The sequence below is a fragment of the Globicephala melas genome, chromosome 2 (genome assembly GCF_963455315.2).
Source record: "Globicephala melas chromosome 2, mGloMel1.2, whole genome shotgun sequence".
Classification (NCBI taxonomy): domain Eukaryota; kingdom Metazoa; phylum Chordata; class Mammalia; order Artiodactyla; family Delphinidae; genus Globicephala; species Globicephala melas.
In genome coordinates, this window is record NC_083315.2 from 37,416,656 (window position 1) to 37,439,271 (window position 22,616).

Sequence of the window (22,616 nt, forward strand, 5' to 3'; positions counted from 1 at the left end):
CCCTCAAAAATTAATATCTGTGACTGTGTTCCCTTGAGACCATTCAGTCTCCAGAGTGATCCTCTGTCTTGTGCATTTGAGGCTCACTTTCTGGGATCAGGGTGGGGAAGGAAACTGGGGGGTACCTCCATTTAGGCTGTAAACTTTCACCTCTGGCCCTCTCTGCAATTCAGCAACCCTCCCACTGTGTCTGGGGACCCTAGTGCTGAGCCCCTCTGATTCAGCTTTGCTCATGGGGGAGGGAGGGGTGTTGCTTGAGGCAGGGAGGGAAGTGGGCGCTTGAGGGTTTAATTAGTCCCTCTGCAGACTTGGACTCCATTGCCCTGTTCACAGCCTGGCCTCACTCCTGTCCCCTGCACACGCAACCCTCTAATTCCGAGCCTCGCCACAGCAAGTCTCCTTGCTTCTGTCTCCATCTCCCCCATGGCAGGTGCTCTGCTGCAGACCCCCGCCTTGGCCAAGCCTGTTCCACCTCCCTCTCTCCACCTCCCAGCTCCTACACTGTGTGGCCGTCTCATCCACTGTTGTTTCCTTTCCAATTCTCTTTGCTCTTGGGGGTTTATTCCTTTAACATTTGGATGCGGATTCTGGTTGACACACATGATAATCTACTCTACTGAACCAGCGTCTGCAAAGGAGTTTAATAACATGGGTGGGGCCTTACACGACAATGCCAGCTAAAAGAACAGCATGCAGAATTGTAGATATGCTGGGTAGAAAAGAGAAAGGAAGGGGCAAACTCACCAATTTGGGAGTCTTGGATTTGGTAAGTTCTGGGATGGTTAGTATTTTCTGCCTACGCTTTACAGTGTTTTCTAAATTCCCCACAATAGAGGCAGAATACTTATGATCAGGTGGGGGGGGGATGGTAGGCCCTAAAACTATATTAGGAAATGGTGATACTTAGACATCAGTGTCAGAACTGGTTGAGGAGAAAGAATCTCAGATCAGTCATCTGAGACCTGAACTAGCGCCGGCTCCTTTGACCACTATCTGGCCTTGGGCGAGGCCCTTAGCCTCTGGCCTCTTGCTTCTGTAGCCATTAGCCCTTGCTACACTTGCCCATCCACATCAGAGGCTCCGTGGGGCTCCAGGTGGGTCAGGCATGAGTCTCTTCTTTGAGGCTGTTCATGTTTTCTTTTTCCCAGGATTACCTCAGGAATCAGGTTGAACCTCTCTTCCTACATTTTGAAAATCTCACCCAAAACTGGACTAAGCGCCCAGAAAGCCTGATGGACCAGTGAGTATGACCTCTCTTGGGTCTGGAGATCACAGTTGGCCCAGGCACCCTGACCTGGGAAGTCCAGAGCAAGTCCCAGCAGCATCCTCCTCTGAAGTTCCCAACTCCTGGCTGGACCAGGGCCACCAGTCAGGGAGAGACCCCACCCACCCACTAGGAATAGGGAGCCCTGCCCTGAGGCTCTATGTGGCCTCTTTGTACAAAGGACCAAACTGAAATTTCAAGGTCCCCTCACCGGCATTGTTATTCAGATTCTAGGTGTTGAAGGTGGGGCTGGAGTCTGTGCCCACCCTCCCTGGGCTGCCCAAGGCAAGAAGCAAAGAGGGGGGACCCAAAGGGCGGGAGGGCTGCAACCTTAGAGCCCCAGCCCTGCTGCCCTTCCTGGAGTTGTGTGTCAGCCGGGGAGTCTTTGCCAGAGTCAGAGCCAGGCATGCTGACAGAGTGTCACCCCTGGGGCAGGTACAATGAGATTAATGCCATCAGCACTGCCTGCTCCAATGGGCTGCCTAAGTGTGAGGAGCTGGCCAAGAACCTTTACAACCAGTGGATGGAGAACCCCCAAAATAACCCGTGAGTGTGTCCCCTGCTTGCCTCCTGATCTTTATCTGTCCCTCAAGCTCACAGCCCTGCCCTCATCAGACCCTCGTCCTGCCCTCCCTGCTGCTACTCTACCCCTGACACCCTGACCCCACACCAGGATCCATCCCAACCTGCGGTCCACCATCTACTGCAACGCCATCGCCCAGGGCGACGAGAAAGAGTGGGACTTCGCCTGGAGGCAGTTACGACAAGCCCAACTGGTTAATGAAGCTGACAAGCTCCGCTCAGCGCTGGCCTGCACCAACCAGGTCTGGCTCCTGAACAGGTGAGGACCAGAGCTGGGCGGGGCTGGGTGAGTTCCCCTCCCCGCCGGGGACCAGGCTCCCAATGTGGGGGAGAAAAAACCAGCCAGGCGTCCACACTCTCCTCCGTGGGATCCTCGCAAACCTGTGCAGTGGAGCAGTGTGTTTCCCAGTTTTACAGATGAGGACACTGAGGCTCAAAGAAGCAAAACAACTTGCCCAAAGTCTAGAAGCTTTACTAAGTGAGAAAAACAAGATTTGAATCTGGATCTGGGTCCACGTCCTGTGCTTTTAACTGCTGCAGTCTCCTAGCCTTTACCTCTCTGTCAAGGGCTGTGGTGCACCTGGACTTGAGGCCTTCTGGACATCCAGCTGGGCACCCCCCAAACCCTTGGATGAGGGCTCCTGGCTCCCACTGTGTGCCTCATATGCCATCTTCTGTACTTCAGTAAAGAAGAGCTACCCTCAATTTCAAAGACAGGAGTGGCCATCCTACCTGGTGCAGCGCTTACCCCTTCCTTCGTTCATTCATTGTCAGATATTTATCAAGCACCTGGTCTATGTCAGTATGATACCTAGCATAGCCAGTGACCCTGCTTAGGGGACTCAGTGTCCCATCTACAGGAGGGCGGTAGGACCGAGGAGTCTTTAACCTGCAGCATGCTGAAGGCATGTTGAGAGGTTGCAGGAGAGGTGTGTGGGGTGGAGGGCAGGGTCCTTTTACTTACTACGCAGCATGCTGTCCTCACAGGTACCTGAGTTACACCCTGAACCCAGACCTCATCCGGAAGCAGGATGCCACCTCCACCATTAACAGCATTGCCAGCAACGTCGTCGGGCAATCTCTGGCCTGGGACTTTGTGCAAAGCAACTGGAAGAAAATCTTTCAGGAGTGAGTCTGCTGAGAGCATGTTAGGGGAAGCGCACACCAAGGCTGCGTCCCCTGGGGATGGGCTGTGTGCACCTGACCCTGTAGGGTTGGGAGTGGACGGTAGACACTGCATCGGAGTGGTCCAAAAAGAACCCAGCTTGAGGTCGGGAAGGGACAGGAATGGAAAGATGTGGCAGCGGGGCACAGCCATTCCTTTTCCCACTTGGGAGAAAGAAAGTCTGGCTAATGGGAGTGTTCTCTGAAGAGATGGGAGCAAGGACACTGCAATCAAACCTGTGTTCAAGTCCCTAGTGGTGTCTCCTTGGACATGTCATTTCATCACATCTACGAGATAGGGACAGTCACAGGGTCCTGTGTCGCCTGCCAGTCACTGAACGTTGGTTCCTGGCCCCCCTCACGGTTCCTCTCTCTCCCTGCCCTGCAGTTACGGCGGTGGTTCCTTCTCCTTCTCCAACCTCATCCAGGCTGTGACCCGAAGATTCTCCACTGAGTTCGAGCTGCAGGAGGTAAGAAGCCCCGGACCTTGGGGCAGCACCCAGAGGCCCATCCCCAGTCTCAAGGGACAGCCGCCACTCAGCTCCCACCGCATGTGTTCACAAGGCAGCGGGGCTCCATGTGGTCAGGCCTTCCTCATGTACAGGGGAAACTGGGTATCCAGACTTTCTAAATGTCACAGTTCAATCACAGATATTCATCTTGGAATTTTTGTATAGGCAAAAGGTAAAGAGAATAATATAATGAACCTCCACGTACCCATTACTCAGATTGAACAATTGTTAACATTTGCTGACATTTTTTGGGGGTGGACAGTTTTCAAGCTAATCACTGATATTATATAATTTCACCTATAAACACTTTAGTCATATCTAAAATAAAGGAATTTAAAAACATAATCTATCATTAGCAAATACAAGAAAATTAACAATGCCTTACTATCATCTTATACCCAGGCCATTTTCAAATTCTGTCTTTTTTTTTTTTTTTTTTTTTTGGCCGTGCCACAGCCGCTTGTGGGATCTTAGTTCCCTGACCAGCGATTGAGCCTGTGCCCCCTGCGTTGGGAGCACAGAGTCTTAACCACTGGATCACCAGGGAAGTCCCCTATGTTCATGTTTTAAGTTCTTGTGGGTGTACACCTAGGAGTAGAATTGCTGGGTCATTTGGTAACTGTGTTTAACTTTTTGAGAAACTGCCAAAATGTTTTCCAAAGCAACTGCACCAACTTCCATTCCCACCAGCAATCTATGAAGGTTCCAATTTCTTTATGTTTGGGGGAGAATTGTTATTTTCCTTTTTTAAAAAATTATAGCCATCCTACTGGGTGCAAAGTGGTATCTCACTGTGGTTATGAGTGGCATTTCTCGGATGACTAATGATGTTGAGCATCATTTCATGTGCTTCTTGGCCGTTTGTATATCTTCTTTGGAGAAATGTCTATTCAAATCCTTCACTCATTTTTTTAAAAAAAATATATTTATTTATTTATTTTTGGCTGCACTGGGTCTTCATTGCTGTGCGCGGGCTTTCTCTAGTTGCGGAGAGTGGGGTCTGCTCTTCATTGCGGTGCACCGGCTTCTCATTGTGGTGGCTTCTCTTGTTGTGGAGCATGGGCTCTAGGCACGCGGGCTCAGTAGTTGTGGTTCATGGGCTTAGTTGCTCTGCGGCATGTGGGATCTTCGCGGACCAGGGCTCGAACCCGTGTCCCCTGCATTGGCAGGCGGATTCTTAACCACTGTGCCACCAGGGAAGCCCCCTTCACTCAGTTTTTAATTGGTGTATTTGTCTTTTTATTGTTGAGTTACAAGAGTTCTTTATATATTCTGGATACTAGGCCCTTATTAGACAAATGATTTGCAAATATTTTCTCCCATTTTGTGGATTGTCTTTTCAGTTTCTTGATAGTGTCTTTGATACACAAAGTTTTAAATTTTTTAAAAAATATTTATTTATTTATTTATTTATAGCTGCATTGGGTCTTCATTGCTGCACGTGGGCTTTCTCTAGTTGTGGCGAGCTGGGGCTACTCTTCGTTGTGGTGCGCGGGCTTCTCGCTGCAGTGGCTTCTCTTGTTGTGGAGCACGGGCTCTAGGCACGAGGGCTTCAGTGGTTGTGGCACGTGGGCTCAGTAGTTGTGGCTCGCAGGCTCTAGAACACAAGCTCAGTAGTCGTGGTGCAGGGGCTTAGTTGCTCCAGGGCATGTGGTATCTTCCCGACCCAGGGATCGAACACATGTCCCCTGAATTGGCAGGCGGATTCTTTACCACTGAGCCACCAGGGAAGTCCAAAAGTTTTTTATTTTGATGAAGTCTAACTTTCTATTTTTCTTTTGTTGCTTGTGCTTTATGTGTCATATATAAGAAACAATTACCTAATCCTAGGTCACAAAGATTTACACCTATGCTTTTTACTAAGATTCTTATCATTTTAGCTCTTACATTTAGGAGTGATCAATTTTGACTTAATTTTTGTACATGGTGTAAGGCAGAGGTCCAATTTCATCCCTTTGCATGTGGCTATCCAGTTGTCCCAGTACCATTTATTAAAAGGACTATTCCTTTTTTTTGTAATATCATTAATTTATTAAAAAATTTTATTGGAGTATAGTTGATTTACAATGTTGTGTCAGTTTCAGGTGTACAACAAAGTGATTCAGTTATACATATACATATATTCATTCTTTTTCAGATTCTTTTCTCATATAGCTTATCACAGAATATTGAGTAATGCTCCCTGTGCTACACAGTAGGTTCTTGATGGTTATCTATCTTATATATAGTGGTGTGTGTATATTAATACCAAGGTCCTGATTTATCTCTCCTGGCCCCCATGTTTCCCCTTTGGTAAGCATAAGTTTGTTTTTGATATCTGTAAGTCTGTTTCTGTTTTGTAAATAAGTTCATTTGTATCATTAAAAAAAATAGATTCCACATATAAATGATATCTATGATATTTTTCTTTCTCTGTCTGACTTACTTCATTTAGTATGATAATCTCTAGGTCCATCCACGTTGCTGCAAATGGCATTATTTCATTCTTTTTTATGGCTGAGTAATATTCTATTGTAGATATGTACCACATCTTCTTTATCCATTCCTCTGTTGATAAAAGGACTATTCTTTCACCCATTGAATGATCTTGGCACCTTTGTTGAAAATCATTTGACTGTAAATTTTAGGGTCTATTTCTGGACTCTCAATTCTATTTCATTGATCTGTTTGTCTTTATGCTAGTACACATTGTCTTAGTTATCATAGATTTGTAGTGAGTTTTGAAATCGGGATTGTGGGCCCTCCAACTTTGTTCTTTTTCAAGATCATTTGGCTATTCTGAATCTTTGCATTTCTTTATGAATTTTAGGATCAGCTTGCCAATTTCTGCAAAAAAATACAGTTGGAATTTTGATAGGGATTGTATTGAATCTGTAGATCAATTTGGGAAGTATTTCCATGTTAGTAATATTAAATCTACCAATCCATTAACACAGATTTATTTGTCATTATTTTTCCTTTTATTTAGGTCTTCTTAATTTTTCTCAACAATATTTTATAGTTTTCAGCATACTGGTCTTGCACGTCTTTTGTCAAATTTATTCCTAAGTATTTTATTCTTTTTGATGCTATTGTAAACGGAACTGTTTTCTTAATTTCATTTTCAGATTTTTCACAACTAGTGTATAGAAATACAATTGATCTTTGTATATTGCTCTTATATCCTGCAACCTTGTTGAACTCATAAGTTTTAATAGTTGTGCTTTTTTATTTTTCGATTCCTTGGGATTTTCTGTATACAAAATCGTGTCATCTGCAAACAGAGATAGTTTACTTCTTCCTTTCTGGATGCTTTTAATTTCATTTTCTTGCCTAATTGCCCTCGCTACAACCTCCAGTACTAATACATCTTTTAATCTGTAGCATCTCTTTAAAAAAAAAACCAACAAAAAAAACATTTATTTGCTCAAGCACCTGGGCCATTTGTACTATAGAAATGGCCACATTTTGAATTTGGCTGGTTGCTTCCTTGTGGTGTCTGTTTAATTTGTTCCTCTCTCCTCCCTTGATTGGATTGAGATTGTAATTCATTTAAAAACTGAGGATCAACTCAATAAGAACCTCACAATGAAGATTAAATACATGTAGGAGCCAGGCTGAACCTTGGGGCAGTCTTTTTTTTTTTTTTTAATAAATTTATTTATTTATTTATTTTTGGCTGTGTTGGGTCTTTGTTGCTGCATGCAGGCTTTCTCTAGTTGCAGCAAGCAGGGGCTACTCTTAGTTGTGGTGCGCAGGCTTCTCACTGCAGTGGCTTCTCTTGTTGCAGAGCGTGGGCTCTCGGCGTGCGGGCCTGCTTCAGTAGTTGTGGCTCGCGGGCTCTAGAGTGGAGGCTCAGTAGTTGTGGCGCATGGGCTTAGTTACTCCGAGGCATGTGGGATCTTCCTGGACAAGGGCTTGAACCCGCGTCCCTTGCATTGGGAGGCGGATTCTTAACCACTGCACCATTAGGGAAGCCCAGGGCTGTCATTTTTGACCCCTGCCAGGGAGAGGGAAGGACTGGCCCTCCCTGTCCTGGAGAACAGGCTGTGGTCCCCATTCCCATGTTAGGGGCCCTAACATGGAGGGGGAGGACAGAGGATCTGGCAGCCCTCTCCTCAGGGCTGTGTTCGAGACCTAACCAGGGGCTCAGAATTATCCTTTTCCTCACAGCTGGAGCAGTTCAAGAAGAACAACATGGATGTAGGCTTCGGCTCAGGCACCCGGGCTCTGGAGCAAGCCCTGGAGAAGACCAAAGCCAACATCAAGTGGGTGAAGGAGAACAAGGAGGTGGTGTTAAAGTGGTTCACAGAACACAGCCAAATAGTCCCTGGTGCTTACAGTCACCTGGCCCCCATGTGAGATGCCCACGTGTGTCTATCCAAGTGGCTCACGGTAGGGCCCCCATTCCTGAAGCCTGAGGCACCTGTGTCCTCCCCTTAGGAACAGAGTCTCTGGCCCATGTTCTCTCCACTCTGCCCAGGGGGCCAATCCAGTTTCTGATGGCCAGACTGTCCAAGTGCCTCCCAGCCCCTGCCCCTCATGCCAACCCCACCCCAGGCCTGGCATGGCTCCTGTCACCCAGGGCCCTGGGGCTGATCTCAGGGAAGTCCAGCTCAAGGGCCAGATGAGCAGAGGCCCTTGATGGATGATGGACTGCCTTGGAGGGCTGCCCTGTGCCCTCTCTCACCCTCCCATAAAGACCCTGAACCGGAGGAGTCAACAGAGCACCAGATCTGTATATTTTTTTCTAAGATAAAATGTAAATAAAGGATTTCTAGATGAGCTTCCAGACTCATTACTAAACTAGAGCAGGAGTGGATGTGCACAACAGCTAGAGAACCTGGGGTGCGTGGGGGCCTTGGACCCCCAGGAAACATAGGAGGGAAGAAGTACCCAGCCTGCCGGTCCTTCCGAGAACACCTGTATGGCAGTGTCTGCCTGCAGTGTTCATTTCATTGGCAGGATCGAGACTCTGGGTGCTGGGGAAACACTGGAGGTGGAAGGAATGGGGACACAGCAGTCCCCAAGGTGGAGTGGGGCTTGGTGCCAGACACAGGGCAGGTCCTGACAGTGGAGGGAGTGCTTTTCCAGAAAGCAGGAGTTTCCATGGTTTCAGAAGCTAGGATTTGCACCTGAACTAGCGTAAGGCAAGTTCAGGGAGCAGGGTGCTGGCTGGGCCCCTCTTCCTGCACTGCAGCCAGCACACCTGGGAGAGTGAGAGAAAAGGGCTCACGGTAAGGGCAGCAAGCCCTGGATCCAGGCCTGGTGTGACCACTCACTGGCCAAGGGCATGTTCTGCCACCTCTCCAGGATCCCTGGGTGGCATATCAGTTTGTAAAGTGGTTGTTTTCAAGAGTAGCATACAGAAAAAGGCAGGTGCTCTCCAGATCACCTGGGGCAGCCAGTGATCAGGGCCAACTCTGAGGAGAAGGTCTGGGACCCGCAGGGCTCCACAGCCCACATCAGCCTTGGTGGAAATTTCTTGGCAAAGGAGGTCCAGCTGAGCACCCAAGGCTGGTGGGAGGGAAAGAGGGAGGTAACAGATAGCCCAGGCTCCTCAGGGGTCACCTCCAGTTGACCCCACCTGTGAGCTGCTCCAGCTGAAGTCTTGAAGTCCAGCCTGTTTCTTGACCCCTGGGCTTTGGTTTCCTCATCTGCACGATAAAGACGATCTATCGTAGGGTTTGGTGTGTGGATCTAAGGAGATTCACGTACTTAGCACACAGTCTGACACTTAAGGAGAGCAGGGTGTTACTATCATCCTTAGCCCTGTCTCCTGCTCAAGGCCCCATTCATCCTTTTTCCTCCCAGCCTCTTCCTCCTTGTGAGAAGCGCACCAGCGGGCCTGGGGCCAGGAAGGCTCCTCCACGCTCCACTGCCTTCCGCATATCAAAGGGTGGGGCGGGCCAAGGGGTGGGACCAGCCTTGGATATGGGTCCCTCCACCAACCAGGAGGCTCCCCCCAGCCCAGCGTCTCCGGACCAGCCCTTCCTGTCGCGGCCCTGGCGGCTGGCACTTGACCTTCGGGGGACCAGAGGGCAGGCGGCCCCCTCAGGTGGTCCCCGCTGGGGGAAGGACCAGCACCGCCATCTAGGGTCCCTGGGGGAGCCAGGTAGGAGAGTCAGCAGGGACCCTAGTCTGGTGCCTGGCACTGGGCTAAGTGTTTATGCGCATTATCTCATTTGGTTTTCAACAGTCCCAGGAGATAAGGACTGCCTTTATCTCAGTTTTGCAGATAAGGAAACCGAGGCGCGGGGAGGTTAAGACCCCACCTCTAATGCCCGTGCATGAGTGGAAGCTGGCCCTGCATTTGGGGCTACGGTAGTTAGGCACTCGTCATCTGACAGCTCACAGTGCAGGCATTCCTGACTGCCTGTGGGGCTGGAGGAAATCGGTATCGAGGATGCAGCGAGGACATGCAAAGCCAGAGACCTGCTTGCAGAACCTAGCTCAAGGTCAGATGCAGAACAGGAGCTGCCTAGAACTCTGACTGCTCATTCCCTATCCAGCGCTCCGTCTACAGGTAGGTTGACTTCTCACGGCCAGTGGGGGGCCCTGAGGATCAGCCAGAAGCAGCAGGGGCGGGGGGGGGCTCTCCCACCTCCCCACCCTCCAGGAGACTCCTCAGGAGGCACATCCTCTGCACTGCAGGGTCATTGAGAAGCCCCGGGTGAGGTACTCGGTGAATGTCCAGTGTCTTATGGATGGTGACTGGGTCCCCAGGAAGGTGTAGGTGGACCAGTCATCCCAGGGAGGGCACCAGCATCAGCCCCTCTCCCTTCCCTGCCAGGCACTTAGCAAAGAGGTGCAGCCAAGAGCAGCCTGTCTGGGATGGAGCCACACATGAGAGTGAGGGGCTGCTGCTCCTGAGAGGCAGGGCTGAGCCTGCCCTCCCAGAGGATGAGGACAGGGGTGGGGGATTAGCCCAAGCCCCCGGCAACTCCAGCTGGGGTGATAGCAGCCTTTTGCCTCTGCCTTTGCATCTCCCAGAGGAGCTGGGAGAAGAAGGCTGCCAAATTCCAGAAGATGCTCAGCTCTGGCTGGCCCTTGCCGTTGCCATCAGTGACTGGACCAAGGACTGAGCCCAGACAGGCGGGAGCCAAAGGAAGGAGATGGGCAGCTGTTCAGTTCCGCCTTAGGTGCAGGTGCCATGAGACTGTGGAGCCAAGTCCTTGCATCTTCTTGAGAAGGAGAGAGCACTGGACAGGGAGCCAGGGGCTTGATATTCCAACCTAGCTGGAGGGCTAGAGAAAGTTGCTCCCCTCCCTGGGCCAGTTTCCTCAGCTGTAAAACGAAGGAGCAAAAAATAGCCATTGCTCCCAAACCTGGTTGGGCCTCGGCTCCAGGTTCCCAGGTCCCGGCCCGATGCACTGAACCGCACTCTCAGGGTGGGACCCTGGAACCAGAGGGCTCAACATGCAGTCAGGTGAGGGAACCACCAGACTGGATCATCTCTAAGGTCGTGTGATTCTATTCAGCTATTATGTATTGAGCAATTACTACGTGCCAAGCCTAAGAACCCTTAGAGGTAGGGTCTATTATTGTTGCCACTTCACAGCTGAGGAGACTGAGAGTCAGGGAGGTTTTGTTCGTTTTTTGTCTTTTCAATTTTTTGGCCGTGCTGTGCGGTATATGGGATCTTAGTTCCCCAACCAGTGATTGAACCTGCGCTCCCTGCATTGGAAGCTTGGAGTCTTAACCACTAGACCGCCAGGGAAGTCCCCAGGGAGGTTTTGAAGCTTGCCCACAGTTACACAGAGAGTAAGAGCCGAATGAATGTGCAACCAGGGCAGCTGTGCCCGGTATCTGTCTCCCTGCTGCATGTAAACTTGTGTGAGCGTTTCCCATCCTCCGCTGTGGCAGGCAGCCCCTACAGAGGGTCCTGGGGTAGGAACCAGAACCCACTTCTAAAAGGTTGGGGGAAGAAGGCACTGCAGTGGTCACCTAATCCAGCTCCTCTTTAAGAGATGGGGAAACTGAGGCACAGAGATGGAGTGACTTGCCTGGCGTCAAAGGGCATGTCAGCAGGCAGTGGTTCAGATGGGAGGCCCTGCATGTGGCAGCTCACGCTCTGGTCTTCCTCCTGCCTCTGCTCTCGCCCTGCACCGCTAACAGTGGCCCCCTGCCAGGCTGCATTGCTATAAGGCAGTCCAAAAGACCAAGAGTGGCTCTGACCAGCCCACCCCCTACCCTCCACCTTCACTGCCCCCTCCACCCAGGACACAGAGGCCAGATGCCTCCCCCTGCCGCCATGTGGGGCTCCCCACAACCCCACCTCCCAGCTCCTTTTCCAACTCAATTTGTCACTTTTCCCCTTCAGTTCTGGACTTCAACCACCTGTTTCAACTTGGCTCACGCTGTTTCTTCTGCCTACTCCTCTTGGCGAACTCCACACATCCTTCAATACTCAGTTCCAACATCCTGCAACTCTCCCCTCTCCGAGTCAGAAACAGAATGAAGTCACCACCACTGCTGGCTCCCAAGCCTATGGCAGCCTTTGCTAATGGATCATGGCGCCCTTTCCCAAGATCCTGGAGGTGCCTCTTAGTCTTGCTCAAAGCCACATAAATCAATGCGGCAGGACTAATGGATCAGGTAACTCAAGAACGCAACAGCACTGTCAACCCCATCTCCCACCAGGCTTGCATATCCTCTTTGGTCCCAAAGTACCTTGTATAAACCCCCATCTTGACCTGGGCTCTGATCATTTCCTTCCCTGTAATTTACCCCATTAGTCAGGGCACATTTTCTCCAGCACCTAGTACTGGGTGTTGTGAGCTGAACTGTGTTCCCCCACAACTCTTGGTGAAGTTCTAACCCCCAGTATCTCAGAACGTGAATGTATTTGGAGATAGAGCCTTTAAAGAGGAACTTAAGGTAAAATGACTTCACGTGGGTGGGCCCAAATCCAATATACTGGTGTCCTTGTAAGAAGAGATTAAGACACAGACGCAGAGACTGGACCATGGGATAACCATGTGAGGACACAGCAAGAAGGCGGCCATCTGCAAGCCAAGGAGAGAGGCCTCAGAAGAAACCAAACCTGCTGACCCCTTGGTCTTGGACTTCCAGTCTCCAGAACTGTGAGAAAATCAATTTCCATTGTTTAAGCCACCCAATTTGTGGTATTGTCTTATGGCAGCCCTAGTAAACTAATACACTGGGCCTAGCACATGGGAGCCACTCACAAGCACCCTTTGGAAACAACTTCAGATAACTGTGAAAGAGCCCTATGGGTCAGCAGGAATGCACACAGGAGAATGCAAAAGGGCAATGGTGACGGGCTTCAGGCAAGTGAACAGGCCCAAACGTTAACTCACCTGTGTCGCCTGCACAGCAGGCCAGGTGGAGCCCCTGCACAATAATTACTGTCGAACTGGCAAGTGAGGGCCTGAATTCCAGGAGGGGAAAGCAGCATGATTTATTCCCTGAAGGACGGGAACATTTTTCCTTTTCCAGAAGCAATAAAAACCCAAGTGGATAGAAGAAAAACAGACCAAACCAAATTTGGGTGTTTCTTTTGGTTTTTTTTTTTTAAGAAGTACAAAATCTAAGCATATACTTTTCTTCCCACTCCCATCCCCACCCATCCCCAAGCCCACTCCCCCACCAGTCCCAGCCTGTCCAACCACTGTGGTCAAACAACCCATGTTACTGCTGCTCAGGTTGTGCTCTACAGAACACTGGTCATTCTGGGGGGCATCTAGGAGTGGAGGGACTGCCCCAGCCCCGACTTTAGCCAGGGAGGCCACCCTTAGCTGTTTCAAACACTGCTTCCATGAAAGACATCACTTGGAAAAGGGATCCTTGGCTAAAACAACGCCTGAATACTAGTGAAGTAGCAGGTGAGGAGGACACCCCACGCTACAGGCCTGATTCCAAGGCCATTAGTAGAAGATGCCCAGGTGAGTCCCCTCCAAATCTTCTTGCCAAAATTCAGGGCAGCCACTGAGCTGTAGGCCTGAGCTCTGGGGAGGGCTTTCATCACTGAGCTGGAAGGCGGGGCCTGGTCCCTGGTCCTCCGAGCTGGGCAGCACCTCTGCACTGTGGCTCCAGCATCCCCACTGGGTCTCAGGCTGGAGTCTCTGGCATGCTGGGCGGGGCAGGACAGGAGGGGTTTCTGGCAACAGACAAGGCTCTGGAGACATAGAGATTCCCTGAGAGAGAGAAGAGTAGCAGGTTAGTGGGCCACTGCCTCATGCCCTGAGATCCTGAACCTGGATGTTCCCCATAGTGTGGCTGGTAGCTGCTGAACTGCCCTGGTGCCATGGATCCAGTGAAGCAAAGTGGTTTAGAGTACAAGCTCTGGAGATATACTGCCAGGGTTCAAAACCCAGCTCTGCCACTCACTAGCAATGAGAACTCAGATAACCTCTTTTAGTCTCAGTTTTTTCATCTATAAAATGGTGATGATGATAATAAAACCTACTTCACAGGGTTGCTGGAGGGCTGATGAGTTAGTTAATTCATGTAAAATACCAAGAATCATGTTGGGCACACAGTAAGCATTCAATAAATTTTGGTTATTAATATGCTCTTTTATGGAAGCTTGAGGAAAGCATGAAGGTCACCAGATCCAAGCCCATCTACTTAGAAAGCCCCTACCCCCGGGGCAGCCAGGCCTCCCTCCCCCTCAAACCTTGATGGAGCACTTGCAAGGAATTTCCTGAATTACCTGAAGGCCCCTGCTACCTTCCACCCTGGACTCTGAAAGCAAGTCTGAAGATTCCCCCCTCTTCCACATGACTGTGAAGGCTTCTAGGTAGAGGTGGTGGTGGCCTTAACTTCCCAGGGCCCCCACCTCTTTCCCCAAGGAGGTTAGGGTCTTCTTCATCCTCCCTTCAGCTTTCCATCCCTAACCAGGGTTGGATTAGGTAAACCCGGGATCTAAAAAGCATAAGATTCTCTGCAGATTAGAGCTTACTCACCCCCTCCGTTTCCAATCGAAGCCTGGGGACCACTCCGAGGGAAGCGGAGAGAGCCTGGGCGCGTACCTGGTACACTGCAGCCAGCTCCATTGCGGGGGGCGAGGTCCAGGGCGTGGCCTGGTCCCGGGGCTCTGGGGGTGTCTGCGTTCCGGAACAGGCTTGGGGCGGCGTCCAACGAGCCGCGTCAGGGGCTCTCCCTTGGGACAGCTGCGGGGGCGACTGCATCCCGGGGCAGTAAGGGAGTGTCACCCAGGGACCCATATCAGACACACTGCTCCCCAGGCGCTCGGGCGTCGCTAGGGCTCCGGGACAGACGGGCGGGGACCCCCAGGACACCGTGGCGCTAGCGGCTGAGCCAGGGCCGCACCCTCGCGTCTGCGTCTGCGCCTGCGCGGGGCCGCCGTCGGGGCACAGCGGGCAGCCTCGAGGGAGCACTGCGTCGCTGTGCCGCCGGCGCCGGCGCTGCAGGCTCTCCTCGCTGAGGCCCAGCACGGCCGACAGGTGGCCGATGTAGCGGATGGCCAGACGCAGCGTCTCGATCTTCGTCAGGCTCTGGCCGGCGGGCGCCACGGACGGCGGCAGAAAGCGGCGCAGCTCGTGCAGGGCGCGGGCGAGCGTGCGCATGCGCAGCTTCTCACGCTCACTGGCGCTCTGCCGCTGCCCGCCTCCTGACCGGCTCCGCGCACGTCCGGGTGCCATCGAGGCGGCCTGTGAGGCGGTGCGGGCAGGCGGCGCCGGCTGTGAGGGGCCGCGGGCACGGTCGCAGGGGCAGGAGCCCGACGAATCCGAGGAGGAGGCCGGGGACGTCGAGTCCGAGTGGCCGGTCCAGCCCCAACCCTGCGGGAAGATCCAGTGGTCGTGGCCGAGGAGGCCCTGCAGAGGAGGGGACTGGGCCATGGCCGGGGCTGCGGGCTCTGGGAGGCTGGGCCGGCCACCTCCAGGACTGAGCTTTTATCTGGACCAAAGGTGCGAGGTGGACCCCTGCCACGTTACAGAGAGGTGTCAAAACCCACAGAGCCCAGGGAAGGTCTGGGCAGGGGGTGTCCTGGGAAAGCGGGCCCATTTGCGGAGGTGTGGATTCTGACTCCTCGGGGGCTCTAATGGAGGCCCCTGCAGCCCGGGAAGTGTGGGAGGGACAATTCGCATCTGGATGGAGCTGCTAAGCTTCTCACTGTGTTCCCACCCACTCCGCCTCATCCACTGCTCCGGTGAGTGCCCGGGACCCTGACAGTGGTGGGCAGTGCCATCGTCTGGGGGCGGCCAGGCTGTCCCTCAAGTGACTCAAGGACCCCCGCAAAGAGTGGCCGCCTCCCTCATCACCACCCTCCGGGAGACTGTACCCAGTCACTCCCACCCAGTGCCTACAAGTGTGCTGGATAAGGCGTCAAGACAGACCCTGAGGGACTTGCTCACAGTGATGGCGGGAGAGGGGTTGGGGAAGGAGGGGACATACGGGTGGACCGTTACTGGGTTCCCAGAGCCCGCACTTGCTGCTTTGCTGAGTGACACCGAGAAAGTCATCTCACCGTCCACAGTTAGTTTCTTTCCCTGAGAAATAGTACAGAGCAGCCTGAAGAAGAGGCATGGAGTGTAGTGAGTGATGAAAATGGGGGAATGTGGGCCCCCAGGCAGGCCTGAGGCAGACCCTCTTTATTTGCTGTGTGACCTTGGGCAGTTCGGTTAACTCCTCTGAGGCTCAAGTTGCCTCATCCCTGTGGCAGTAAATAAAATACCCACCACCTAGGATGGTTGCTGGTACCAAGTGAAACCATCCATGGGACCACTTAGAATGAGCCTGGCAAGTGGGCTAAATGTTTGCTGCTACCATTTTATTAAGAAAGTACTTACATTTCAAGATGCTTGTAGGCATTATTTAATACATATTTATTTAGCAGCTGGTAAATGTCAGGCATACCAGAGTGAACAAGATAGTTGTGGTCTGTGCTCTCATGGGATTTCAGTCTTGTGGGAGAGAGGAGTAAACGTTATGTAATTAGTAGCTCCACCACTAGCTAGCTGTGTTGCCCTTGGACAGCTCTGAGCCTGAACTACAGCTCTTAAAACAGGAGTAGTAATTATAGTATCTGCTCACAGGACTGTTGTTATAGTCTTATAATATAACCTTTGATACAGTGAAGTTTAAAAGTAAAAGCTCCCACCCCTCAGCAATAATTACAATTTAAAGGCAGTATCAGTGTTCTTCGTAATCTTCAGAGAAAAGGCTGAACTCAGAGGGACTGTCATGCTCTGGCCACAGAGGCGGAGAGGTCACAGCTGGGTCTTGAACAATGGGTAGGACTTGGGTAGGGAGAGAGGCAGGTGGAGAGCATTCTGAATGTGGGAACTGCATAAGCAAAGGCCTGGCAGTGGGATTTCCCAGTGTGCTTCAGGAATGGTGTGCAAGGGCGGGGTGATGTGGAGAGCAGGAGCTCACCTTGGCTGGGGCCAGGCTGAGAAGTTGTATTTTACTGCCAAGGCAATGGGAAGCCAAATGGACTTTTCAGCAGAAGTGTGACATTAAAAAAAAAAAAATCAGGGGCTTTCCTGGTGGTGCAGTGGTTGAGAGTCTGCCTGCCGATGCAGGGGACGTGGGTTCGTGCCCCGGTCTGGGAGGATCCCGCGTGCCGTGGAGCGGCTGGGTCCGTGAGCTGTGGCCGCTGAGCCTGTGCGTCCGGAGCCTGTGTTCCGCAACGGGAGAGGCCACAACAGTGAGAGGCCCGCGTACAGCAAAAAAAAAAAAAAAAAAAAGAATCCGCCTACCAATGCAGGGGACATAGGTTCGAGCCCTGGTCTGGGAAGATCCCACATGCCACGGAGCAACTAAACCTGTGCACCACAGCTTCTGAGCCCGCGAGCCACAATTACTGAAGCCTGCGCACCTAGAGCCCATGCTCTGCAACAAGAGAAGCCACTGCAATGAGAAGCCCACGCACCGCAACGAAGAGTAGCCCCTGCTCGCTGCAACTAGAGAAAGCCTGCGCGCAACAACAAAGACCCAACGCAGCCAAAAATAATAAATAGATAAATAAATTTATTTTAAAAAATTAACTTTATTACACAAATTACATAACTAATATGTTCTCTTTATAAGAAATGGAAACCTGAAAGATAAAGCTGGAGTCCCTGTAACCCCTCCCCAAAGGTCATGTGTCCTTCCAGACTTGGTCCCTGTGCACTCACATAAACATATGTATCCTTAGAAAACACATAGTATAAGTGAGGTAACATTATGGCAATTTGCCTGTAACTTGCTTTTTTTTCATTCAACAGCGTATCTGAGATCATTCCATGTCAGGATGTGTTTAGCTGACTCATACTTGGTCTTAGTTGATTTAAATGTTCATCCATTTAAATCATAGTGGATAATTTTAACTGGAAAAAAAATTAAATGGCAGGAGGTACAAATAAACCTTCAATAATGAAATTACATCACCTTCTCCTCAGAACTTACTTTTTTAAATATTGGAGAAAATATGCCCAAGTTATTACTCTAACGTTATGATGAAGTAATAATTGACATTGAATAATGTTGGTCAGGGCAACTGTTTTTAGTTTATTCTAGCTGCTGTGAATGAGGAGGGGACATATTTAATCTGTCCATCACACAAAAAGAAGGTGGAACCAATCAATAATGGCCTTGATTTCAAACAGGAAAGAAGCAATTAGTCATGCAATATTTCATGATCTGAAAGGGTTTAAACCAAAGTTAAAAAAATAATAATCCTTTCTCCTAAGGGGAGGGAGACTTAGAAAACAGTCAATCCCACACTTTTTACGATTAAAATAATGGCAAATCATTATTTGTCCAAGGCTGCACAGTACTATGAAGATCTTGACATATTGTACTATCAGGAAATTTATATATATGTAATTGACAGTTGTAAACAAGATTCATCAGTTTTCATGTATATTTCTTTTTTTAAAAAAATTTATTTATTTATTTGGCTGTGCTGAGTCTTAGTTGCAGCATGTGGGATCTAGTTCCCTGACCAGGGTTGAAACCTGGGCCCCCTGCATTGGGAGCACGGAGTTTTAACCACTAGAGCACCAGGGAAGTCCCTCATGTATACTTCTTCATCTGGATTCTGAAGTGTCAGATTGCTGTGCTGTTGATACTGACTGTTCCAACTCACCCCTTTTCACTGCAGTATAATATTCCACGGAGTGCTCACACCATAGTCCCTTATTGATGTACCTTTAGCATGGTTTTAGTTTTTGCCAAAGAGTGCTGCCTTGTGCACAGGCAGCTAGATATGGAGTGGTGAAATGGCCTTGTGATTCCCAGGAAGGTTCTGAATATCCAGAATCATTCCTCCTCTCCCCCCACCCCCTACTCATTAGAGCAAGCCTGGAGGGATCTCCTGTGAAAGGATTTGGTGAATTATGAGAATTCACTGTCAGCAGAGCTCTGCATACTATCCTTTCTTCGCCAGGATAGCTTGGCCTCCTTCTGTCTTAGTTTGGGCTAGCCCTGGCGCCCAGGCCTCAGGCTGACTGTGGGATGGCAGAGCATAAGTTCTGGGAGGTGAGGCCCTGGAGCTGGTTTGCTGTGGCCCCTGGCTCTTCACTGGGCCCCTCAGCCAGCCTCCGGGAGCACAGGGGCACACTGTCACCAGCCCCACTCACTTAGCACAGGGAGACAGTATGGCTTAATGGTTAGGAGGCTGGGCTATGGAATCAGACAGATCTGGGTTTAGAGTCCCAGCTTCATCCCTTCCAAGCTCTCAGAACTTGGGCAATTTAACCTCAGTTTTCTCATCTATGAAGTGGGGATCCTGATTTCCAGGGCAATTGTTGGGACAGAGTAAGATAATGCATGTTGTAGAGCTTAGAATAGAGCCTATAAGTCTTGCTTATAGTAAGTTCAGGGGCAGCAGAATGGAGTGGGTAAAGGACTAGATTGGATTGTGGGGAAGAGGGCCGACATCTTTAGCCTTGGCCCTACAAGATGATTCCTTCCTTCCTCACTCTAGCACCGGGCCTCAGGCATCCTGCCCTACCCTCTCCTCCATCTTCAGCCCTTCTTCTCCGGGACCCAGCATGGGGAGTCCTCCTCAGCAGGGCACTCCAGCTCCTGGCCTGTGGCAGGGGTCACCAGAGCTGCAGTGCAGAGGCAATGGAAGAGCTCCAGGTGCCTGGAGCTGGAGCTTGGAGCCGCAGCCGACTGGCCCAACCAAGGCTAGGAAGTGGAGGATCTGAACCAGCTTCTCCTGGTGGGCTGGGTCCTGGCTCAGGTGCTTTTCCAGCTTACCTCTGGCCCTGGGACCCTCAGGCATTCCTCCCTGTGTGCTCAAACCAGCCCCAGGTGCTGCACAAACAAGCTAGGTCTGGGCCCAGGCCGCAGGGGCTTCCACTTGAGCAGTCTCCACTTCTCTTTCATCTGACTCGCCTGGTAGAAGGAGTGGTATTTATGGCTGTGTGCTGTTAGATAAGGTGATTAACTTCTGAGCCTCAGCCTGATAGTGACACCAGGTTTACCCCCTCCTTCCCGTGATAGGAGGAGGTAGAAGCTAGATCAGGGAAACATGGTCAGTAGAATATTCACCAGTGTGGCAGACACTTCTGGTTGCCCACACAGCATCTGTTACAGCCTCTATTCTTCTTTCTCCCTTAATAACAGGGCTCTGTATTATAATGGGTGGTGATATGCCCAGCTGAAAAACTATATTTCCCAGCCTCTCTTGCAGATGGAATGGCCAAGGAGATTTATTAGAATATTGTTTGGGGCTTCTAGGAAAGCTCTTTAAAGCAGAGAGGTACACTCCTGTGGCTCTACTCCCTTATATTGTCATCCTGGAAAATGTGATGGCTGGTGCTTCAGCAACCATTTTGTGACCCTCAGGCAATCTCAAGGACAGAAGTCACACCTAAGGCTCGTGGAGCAGAAGGAAGCCTGAGGCACTGATAACAACATAGAAGTGCCGTACTGGCCCAGAAAAGTCTAACTCTAAATTTCTTTAATGTGAGAGATAATAAATTACCATCTTGTTTAAGTCATTGTCAGTTTGGGTGTGTGCTTTGAGCAGCCAAACATAATTCTTGTTCACATAGTAAAGAAGTTCAGGGCTCCCCTGGTGGCGCAGTGGTTAAGAATCCATCTGCCAATGCAGGGGACATGGGTTTGAGCCCTGGTCCAGGAAGATCCCAACTGCTGCTGAGTAACTAAGCCCGTGCACCGCAACTACTGAGCCTGCACTCTAGAGCCCGTGAGCCACAACTACTTAGCCTGCGTGCCACAACTACTGAAGCCCATGCGGCTAGAACCCATTAATTAAATAAATAAATTTATTTTTTTTAAAGTTATTAAAAAAAATTCCTAGATTATCCTTGTTGACAAATGGGGCCATGTGAGCTTAAGTTAAGTGAATTCATAACAGATTCAATGTTCCCACAGTTGAATGGATGGATGTTCACCTAGAAGAAGGTCTCTAGTGATGTGCCACCAACTCTATTCCCAGCCTCGTCATGGGCAGCATTATGATCTTTTTAATTAATTAATTTTAATTTATTTTATTTATTTATTTTTGGCTGTGTTGGGTCTTCATTGCAGTGCGCAGGCTTTTCTGTAGTTGCGGCCAGCGGGGGCTACCTTCGTTGAGGTGCACAGGCTTCTCATTGCGGTGGCTTCTCTTGTTGCGGAGCACGGGCTCTAGGTGTGCAGGCTTCAGTAGTTGTGGCTCGTGGGCTCTAAAGTGCAGGCTCAGTAGTTGTGGCGCACAGGCTTAGCTGCTCTGCGGCATGTGGGATCTTCCTGGACCAGGGCTCGAACCCATGTCCTCTGCATTGGCAGGCGGATTCTTAACAACTGCGCCACCAGGGAAGCCCCAGCATTATGATCTTGAATGAAGATATGAACTGATCTAATTGGGGATAAGATCCAAACCCAAGAAGTTAACTGGGTAACAGCCAGGATCTAAAGAGATTCTGGCAGGCTGGAACAACTGATCGGATCTCATTACTAATAAGGTAGAATCAACAGAGCCCTATGTACCTCCCCTCTAAGTTGAGGGTTAGGAGACATCATGTAACCAGCAGCAGCTGTGGAAAGGGCATGGTAGTCGTTGCCTTCTAGGCACCAAGGGCATGAAAATCAAATGTGATCCCATTCACGTTTGCAAGAAACGGGATCTTCAATCAAGTAGGCAGTGGTCTCTTATTGCCTATGCGGGGTAAGTGGTCAAATCTGGGGGCCACAGTTTATGAGGGCAGGGGATAAACCCTAGCTCAGGAGAGGGAGGTTAGTGAGGGGCTTGAAGCCAGGTCCAGAGAAATAGCTGAAGGACTTGGGAATGTTTCATCCAAAAAGGAAAAGACATAGGGGATGTGAGAGTTGTCCCCAGATGCCTGGAGGGGATACTCCAGGGAGAGTCTGAAGGCCTTTCTAAGATCACAGGGGCTGTCCTGTGAGGGGGTGAGTGGCCTGTACATGGATGTGGTCGAGAAGAAGCCAGCTGAGTACGTGCAGGAGCTGGAGGGGATAGCTGCTGTCGCCTCTGCCAACACTGACAAGTACCATAAGACAGGCGTTCGGACCTGATGATCCCTGAGGTACTTTCAGAGCTGAGGCCAAGAATCAGAGAGAGGACAGGAGCTGCCCCCTGGGGAGTCTCAGGGCGAGGGGGCCGCAGGAGACCTTGGCTTCAGGACATCTTGGGCGGGGGGAGGGCAGAATAAGGCCTCACATGTGCTTCAGTGCTCATGACACTCCCACCCCTGTTCTTCTGTGTGCCGGCAGCTCGGGCTCAGCTGGGCCTGCTCTCAGGGCCGGAACCACAGGGCCACGTGACCTTTGGCTCAGCTTGCCAGTGTGGCACCAGTCAGCTTGGCACTACGAGGCAGGCAGTGTCCACATCAGTATTCCTATTATACAAGTGAAGAAACGGGGGCCTCCATCCCATCAGCCCCTGATCGACTTCCCAGGGCCTTGCCCCAGACCACCAGTCAGATGGGAAGGGCAGAGGCCCAGGCTGGGGTCAGAATGTGCTCCCTGAGCCCCGGCCCTGCGAGGAGCTGCGGAAGGCATGGCCTCTGTTCAGCCTGCTCTGGGTGGCTTAGCGCAGGCCTCACCTGTGTTTGTTTACCCCCAGCCCTGCTCCAGGAAGTTCTCCACCCGCTCTTTCTTCCTGGGCAGGTGGTGCAGGGCCCTCGGGAACAGGCCCAAGGACGTGGAGCCAACTTAAGGGC

General features: G+C 50.8%; 2 protein-coding genes across 5 annotated transcripts in view; one reads left to right on the forward strand and one right to left on the reverse strand.

Annotated features, from left to right (window-relative positions):
- Window positions 1–8,257, forward strand: part of ANPEP (alanyl aminopeptidase, membrane) — a 34,343-nt gene extending 26,086 nt beyond the window's left edge. For all 3 annotated transcript variants that reach the window (XM_060293517.2, XM_060293518.2, XM_030878634.3), the window contains 6 exons: window positions 1,149–1,240; window positions 1,700–1,810; window positions 1,938–2,105; window positions 2,834–2,974; window positions 3,399–3,480; window positions 7,675–8,257. In XM_060293517.2, coding sequence (XP_060149500.1) covers window positions 1,149–1,240; window positions 1,700–1,810; window positions 1,938–2,105; window positions 2,834–2,974; window positions 3,399–3,480; window positions 7,675–7,863 — 783 coding nt within the window. In that variant the 3' untranslated portion in view covers window positions 7,864–8,257. The remainder of the gene's footprint in view (window positions 1–1,148; window positions 1,241–1,699; window positions 1,811–1,937; window positions 2,106–2,833; window positions 2,975–3,398; window positions 3,481–7,674) is intronic.
- A 4,867-nt stretch (window positions 8,258–13,124) lies between these two features.
- MESP2 (mesoderm posterior bHLH transcription factor 2) lies at window positions 13,125–15,329 on the reverse strand. 2 transcript variants are annotated; one of them, XM_030878701.2, is made up of 2 exons: window positions 14,499–15,329; window positions 13,125–13,661 (listed from the first exon to the last, which is right to left on the reverse strand). In XM_030878701.2, the coding sequence occupies exons 1-2, from the start codon at window positions 15,327–15,329 to the stop codon at window positions 13,392–13,394; spliced, it is 1,101 nt and encodes a 366-aa protein (XP_030734561.1). In that variant the 3' UTR covers window positions 13,125–13,391. The 2 variants fall into 2 exon arrangements, with proteins under 2 accessions (XP_030734561.1, XP_060149502.1); XM_060293519.1 differs by having other exon boundaries at window positions 14,433–15,329.
- Between the last annotated feature and the right edge of the window lie 7,287 nt (window positions 15,330–22,616).